The 7713-nt window shown below is 33.2% G+C and overlaps 1 protein-coding gene across 1 annotated transcript in view; it reads right to left on the bottom strand.

The window, feature by feature from the left end:
- The window catches only part of LOC106472830 (ubiquitin-conjugating enzyme E2 Q1-like), a 36594-nt gene that overhangs the window by 19366 nt on the left and 9515 nt on the right, over window positions 1-7713 (bottom strand). The window contains exons 4-5 of the mRNA XM_013933498.2: window positions 6968-7056; window positions 245-423 (exon numbers count right to left, since the gene is read on the bottom strand). Coding sequence (XP_013788952.1) covers window positions 245-423; window positions 6968-7056 — 268 coding nt within the window. The remainder of the gene's footprint in view (window positions 1-244; window positions 424-6967; window positions 7057-7713) is intronic.

The following is a 7713-nucleotide window of genomic DNA, read 5'->3' as shown; positions in this document are numbered from 1 at the left end:
CAACATCTCAACCAACAATTGGTCCAGTTATTAACGCTATTTTCACGTTTTGAACAACTCGACTTTCAAGATCTACATGAGCCGATGTTTACATTCATGAACGTTATCTTCAAGTTTTATACAATCAAAAAACTTTACAAATATAAATTCAAAAATATTTCTAAAAATATCTGTGCCTTTCTGAGCATTAAAATTTTTTTGTACCTTTTTAAAGTTTCTGAGCTGTAAAAAAAAATGTTTGTACCTTTCTTAAAACTTTCTGAGCGGTAAACATCACGAAGTTCTTTCATGAGACGATCTGTGGCCTGCACAGACCCTGATATTGAGCCACGCAGGTAATCTTGTCTTTGGGTTTGTTGTAGCCTTTCTAAAGTGGCTGAATGTTCGCTGCTCAGGTTATTGTCTTTTTTCTCCTGTGATGAACTAGAAACAGTAACAAGACATTATAATATTTCTTGCTTTACTACCCTAAATAACGAACAAAGAAATTTTTAATTTTCACACAATCCCGGTACTTTGTCAACATGAGAACATCATAATCTTTAATATTATATTACATTGGGTAACAAAACTTGTGTGATGTGCAGTTGAGAACTGGAAGTAGAAAATGGCTTAATGATATTTTTCACCATATACAGTTCTTTATTCTTTTCACTGAGAAATATTCTGAAAATAAAAATTGCACATTAGTTGACATAAGATAAAGATTCAATTTCTTTCTTATCAAAATATAAGTCATTTTAACTTAATTGTAATGCTTATTATTAATCAAGAAGTAAGGATTAAACAAAATTATTATAAAGTCATGCAGTTGGAAAATATGCTGTCTTGAAGTTTGCACACTTTTTGTTGTACAGTCTTTTATTCAGCACAGTGAAATAGCACACATTTCTTACAAATATTTGTATTGAATTTAAATTACTTTAGATTGTTTCAAACTATTCCTAACACTGGTTACAGGGTGTTATTAAAATTCAAGTATCCTACATTTTACAATTTCATATAATCTTTATAAAGACGTATGATTATACTGATCTCTATAAATGTGATGAAACATATTAAATCAGATCTGATTCGTGTATGTTTTGTAGAGCTTTTGTTAAAACTTCAATCTTATATAGCTTAATCAAACAAGCACAAAATTATTTTAAAATATAAGTGACACAATTTACAAAACAAATTTCATTCTGTCCTGCATGTACACACAACTTTTATATTACTTTCTCTAATGCAAAGATGAAATACACAAATATGTATGGATTATCATCATAGGTTTAATCTTTATTAGTATCTTTGCTACTTGTAGTATTTATTATCTTAAATATATTTTTCATTATAGGAATACATTCCATGTTTTTTCAATATATTATAAGCCAAACAAAAATACTAAAGTGATGAGAAATAATATAAAACATTAAACTGAAAATATTAGTTAATGTGTATGGATGTACACTAATTTAGGTGCTATTGTACAGGCAAGAATACAATAACAGTCAGCAAATAAGTTAGGCAACATTCAAATTTTGTTTTTGAATTTGACCAGCAATAGTTACCCATCATGTTGCATGTTGACCAGTGAATTTATGAACAAATGATCTTGAAACTTACTTATGCCTAATCTTATGTCTGTTTTCTATGTAGCAATGCTTTCTTTGAAGAGAATGTGTGACAAAATTAAATATTTAAGTACAACACAACATAGCATTTTCTTCAAAACTTTTAATCTCACATAATTTTATTTTACTCATCATTTTTAAATATATACAGCATTCATTTCACCTACTTTACACTTGTTAGTGGCATTTTTATACAACTATCTCTTGTCCATCATCTAGTCACATAGGAACAAAGCACAGAGCTGGGAAATTCTTTATAATTTATTTAGATGTTCTTTTTTGTTAGTGAACACACTGGAGAGTTAAATTATATCTGTATGAAAGTTAGATATCGGTTATGTTAATTAAGTTTAGTTATCTGCTGAATACTATTTTAATGTTTATCATAAGCAGATGAAGTACATAAATAAATTGGCTAATTGGCTACTTAATTATTTATAATTACAACTGTGACATGTTTTAAATAAAAACATTATCATAATTATCAGTGACAATAAATTGTTTTCATTATTTGATTATCAATTTACATGAAAACAATGGAGATTATTGCTTAATTAAGAAAAAAAAAGAACACACTGTCATCTCAACATTAACAATTCATCAATGTTTAATTTTTGTTTTTTAACTTGTTTTTGCAAATATTGAAAACACTTAAAATGTTGTCTTTAGTGTTTGAAAATTTTAAAATAAGTGACTCATCCAATTAATCATTTTATTGTACGACTCCAAATTCACAGATAACACTTTTCTATGACTCATATTGGTATAATAACAGCTTTAAAAAACTACGCGAGAACAGCTGAGAATCTGTTTTGTTTTAACTTGTTGTGTACGGAAACAACAAAATATTAACAGTTTGGGAGGCTCAACATGTCATGGATTATTAATAATTCAAGATCTGAAATTTGACTGATTTAATAAAATTAAGAACTGCATACAGTTCTGCCTGCTATCCAATAAGTGCATGGAATTGCTGAAACTCCATGTGATGTCACAAGGAAGTTGTTTACTTTCATGAAATAGTGATTTAACAAGACCATAACTATCTCTGTTAGAATAATCTGTATTCAGGATTGATTATCAATAAACAGCTCAAGTATTTCTTTACCAGCAAGATTCACAGGCAGACAGCATAAACTGACTGGCAGTTGTTTGTCGCCAAATTTAAGCCTTAAAATTTCTTTCTTTCTGTGTGTGTACATTTATATTAACTTACGTGCCATTTTACATGTAAGATTACAATAACAGTCAATAAATATGAAATTAGTGTGTGTGTGCTGGTGACTGCTGTTCAATGCAAATGTAATTTTTATACATCAAACATTTTACCAATCTTATTTCTGCATTAGCTTCATGTATAAAGATACACTGTAAACTATGTGTGCAAGCAGCCTATGCAATATGTTGGTGTGTGTGTGCACATGAAATAGTTACAGTCAACAACAAGTTACAATATGTAACTAACTTCACTATGTTTAACAAGTCACAAGTGTTTTGATTTGTAAAACTTGCCATATGAGATTTATAAAATATCATCTAGATGGCAAGGAAGAAGGGCATAAAAATAAGGTTATGTGTTTGGCTCTACTACAAGCCATGCTCGCTGGGCGTAACTGCTTCACTTGATTATCAAATACTCAAGTCAAACTGTTTTCACAATAGCTTCTTTTACTTTAACTGCTTTCATTTTCAACTTACAACATAAAGATTGTCTGTCTGTTCATAAGTCATTCATATAACAAGTTTGTTACTACAGCCTTGTTGAGTGAAATAATAGAAAATATTATCATAACACATGGAGAAAAACAGCAGCACAATTTGTTGACTTTTATGAAAATTAAATATTATGTGAATAACAATATCACAAAAGATTTCTAAAGTGTTATTTTGGTTATTCGTATCAAACTTACACTAGCTAGCCACTTTATTAGGACTTATGTAACTTTTTTAACTTGGGTTGAATGAATATGTAAATGAGGATGATTACAAGATATGGTGTGGTTGATGTTCTGTTTCATATTCTTCTTTGCTTTCACTCGTAAGTTCTTAGAATAATAAATTAGGTGATCCCTGTAGTACTATAAGTGACTAGGACAAGTACATTGACAGTTACTCAAACAGATAGAGAGAAAGGCAAAGATATTGCAGCATTCAAAAGTTTGTTTGTTTGGAATTAAGCACAAAGCTACACAATGGGCTATCTGTGCTCTGCCCACCACGGGTATCAAAACCCGGTTTCTAGCATTGTAAGTCCGCAGACATACCTCTGTGCCACTGGGGAGCTCATTCAAAAGAAACATGATAGTGGTTACACATTTAGACATTGGTTATTCAACTTGATCAGCAATGTCAAAAGGCACATATATTGTTTGAAACTAGAGGAATTTTGGTGACAAAAAGAGAAGAAATGTGGTCAGGCAGGACAAAGAAGTCCAACTGTCACCAAACAATAGACCAAAAGATAAATTCATTGGAGGACTGGAGAAAAAAAAAAGATATGGTCAAAAGAGTCGTGCTTTTCCCTTCTTTGAATAAGTGTGAGAAGAAAGATTTTGAGTAAGTCACATGTATCACTCCACCCCTATTATGTGGTTTCAACTGTATACCTCTGGTGGTTTAGTAATGGTTTGGGGCATCTTTTCCTAACATATCCTGAGCCTCTTGGTTTTTTATAGAAGGCAGAATGAGTGCCATAGCTTACCTCAGCATAATTTCTATTTAATGCATCTAGTGATGCTTCATGTGTACCCTGACATGGACAGCTTTTTCTAAGATTATAATGCTCCCATATACTGTGCTCAAGTTGTGTGTGCGTGGATGGAGGAAAATGATAGATTTTAGACATCTCCCATGGACACCACAATATCAAATTTTAATCAAATTAAGCATCTTTGGGATGAAATTTAACCCTTTCACTGCTGTATGCGACTTTAATCGAATTCCAGGTAGAGTGCCGAACGAGACTTAAGTCAAATTCCTGACATAGTTTCATTTACTGGTCTGTAATTTATTCTGTGCCGCACCTGTAAGGTTTCTAGGCAACTACAATGTAATTTAGTGTAGTTTCCTCAATCGTGGGTGTTATTTTGGAGAAATTCTATACTTTTGAGGGCACTGACCAGAACCATGTCAACAGTTAAACGTAAACAGAAATAATTGCTTGCTACAGAGGATGTATTGGGAGAAGTAATGCAAGATTCAGACTCAGAAATGAGAGAATTTGGCAATGATGATTACGAAAACAGTGACACATGATGTAGCACATGGGTACAGTGATGATGATGATGGTAGCCAAGGGGGATATGGCTGATACTGATTATGAGTGGGACATTGATGATGATTATGACAATTATATTCCAATTTGGTGCCCAGCTTATGCTAAAAGGCCTGGCCCTGTGATTCCACCTTTGCCTGACAGTAACCACCCTATGGATTATTTCTACTTGTTATTCCCTCAGGAAACATTTGAGTTTATTTGAGAGATGATTAACACCTACACCCTGGAGTTCTTTGATAATTCAGCAGACCTCCCTGAAAATTCTCACTGCAATGATTGAGTGTACTACAAAAGAAATCAAAGCCTATGTTGGCTGGCAGATAATGATGGGATTGTGTTCCAAGCCAAGGATTAGTGACTACTGAGTAACTGGGGGCATAGCCCAGTTCATTATGGATCAGTTCGTTCCTTCATTTTTGTGAAAATTCTCAAAGGGTTCCACGTGGAAAGGAAGGATATGATCCTCTGTATATAATTGCTCCCCTCATGAACATTGTAAAGCCACCGTATAAGCAGTATTACATTCCACTTCATAAACTTACAATTGATGAATCGATGAGGAAGTGCAAGGGACGGATATACTTTCATCAGTACATACCGAACAAATCCACAAGGTGGGGTATAAAACTGTGGTCATTGTATGAGAGCAAGTCAGGTTATCTTTTAGACTGGGATGTTTATACTGGTAGAGACAACAACCCTGTGGCACCAGAGCAAGGCTTGGGTCATAATGCTGTTATGAAATTGATGGACAATAATGGATACTTGAACCTTTGCCACCATTTGTACGTTGAGCCCTGGCCTCTTTTAAGCCCTCAAAGAACAGAGTACTGGTGCCTGTGGAACTTTGAGATTGATCAGAAGGGGACTTCTAGAAGAAACTAGACCAGCAAGGTTACAGCTGAAGAAAGGTGATTATCCTATTTATTACAGAAAGGGTGATATGCTTGTCTGCTCCTGGCATGACACTTCTTCTTGACAATTGATAGTAATGGCTACACTCGGAAACAAATTCGATCCAACAGTCAGACTGAATTTAGGGATGTGAAAAAGCCAAATGTGGCCTGCAATTACAATGCTTCAATGGGAGGAGTTGACTTGTTTGACCAGAAATGTACCAGCTACCCATATTGACACAAATGCAAAAAGTAGTATCACACAATTTATCACTTCATCAGAGAGGCAGCACTAGTCAACTCCTACATACTGTATACAACTGCCAACCCTAATTCAAAAATGGAGCCACATTCATTCGGGGAAAAGGTGGCAACCAAACTCTGTGCTTCTATTCCTCCAAATAAATTTGGAAGGAAAGGGAGGAGGTCAACAGATATACCAGAGGATAGAGAGGAGTGACTGACAGGGCATCACTTTCCAATGGCTTATCCAGATTCTACATACAAGTATAACTGTGTAGCGTGCAGTGAAAGCCTTTCACATCCAAAGAGGAAGCAAACCAGACATGGATGCATAAATTGTAAGGATGGGAGGGGGCAATGCCTGTCCATGTGTCTTCCAGACTGCTTCATGAAGTACCACATGATCAAGCATTTCAGACATTAGAAGAAAAAAGGTAGTAAAACTATATTATTTTTCCTCTAAAATGTTGTGTTTATTGTTTTAATGTTATTTTCTAACATTTGCAGTACATATATGTGCATTTTAGGGTGACTTAGGGATTTTAAAATAACATTTCAAAATAGGCATTTTTCACCAGAAATTTCAGCACTGTAGACAACTTTCCATAGGAAAATTCGGCAGTGAAAGGGTTAAAGACAAATTTGTTATCACAATCCTCTGCCTACCTCACTTCATAAATAGTATAGAACATTAACTACTCAATGGGGAAAAAATCCTCCCTCAGGACACCTTTAAGAGACATGCTTTTTATACAAATGGCTATTAACTCCTGCACCCAACTGTCAAATGATGGTTGTAAGATTTTCTGGCAAGATCCATATGTATCGCAGTAACGTAGTGGAAAATTAGCATGTATTTTATAAAAGAAAAGAATCCTGTTCAAGTAAATTATCGTAAACATAAGTTGTAAAAAAATAAATATATAAAAGACAACCTTGTATCATCTTCCATTTCTATGTGATCATCATCATCATCAATTTCTTCATCTTCATCTTCTGAATCATCTAATAATTCATCTTCAGACTATATGAAAAGAAGAAAATAAAAATCATTACAAATTTTATTATGATAACTAAGAATACTGGATTATCATACATTAAATCTTTATTTATTTCACCACATGGGCACACTGACGTCTCCTTCTAGAGAAATGCCCTAAGAGTTTATAATTTTGTATTAGCAGGAAGAAAGGGTATTCCCTTCAACTTTCCATTTACCAGTTTCAGATAAATAATGAAATATCAAAATGTGTATTTTTTGAAGAAATAAACTTAGCACTAAGATTTTTTTTTCTACAAACAAGAGTGTAAAAGAGTTAAGCTTTTTTTAAACATTTAAACTGATACCAATTGCATTACTCTGGAAATAGCACTAATACATTGAGTTAATGCACAGTATCAGGTAAAAACAAAGGTTTGGTTATTTTACCCTATCGCCCCGGGTAACCTTTACTGAGCATGACAAGGTTTTAGTGTCTTACATTCAAAATTTTATTAAACTACTTTTTGTTTATGTTATACCAATCAGAATAGCATAAAATCTTAGCTAATAATCCATATTTTAATAGTATACAAGTTTTAAGTTCTTAATTATACAAGGAAATATATAAAAAAAATCCTGAATTTCCACTAGTGCGACACACGTGACACATTTTGTCTTAGCATGTCATCATCCCTATTT

This window comes from Limulus polyphemus, unplaced genomic scaffold (genome assembly GCF_000517525.1).
Source record: "Limulus polyphemus unplaced genomic scaffold, Limulus_polyphemus-2.1.2 Scaffold5644, whole genome shotgun sequence".
In the NCBI taxonomy this organism is placed as follows: domain Eukaryota; kingdom Metazoa; phylum Arthropoda; class Merostomata; order Xiphosura; family Limulidae; genus Limulus; species Limulus polyphemus.
The sequence above is the reverse complement of the archived record's forward strand: the minus strand, read 5'-3'. Positions and strand labels throughout refer to the sequence as shown.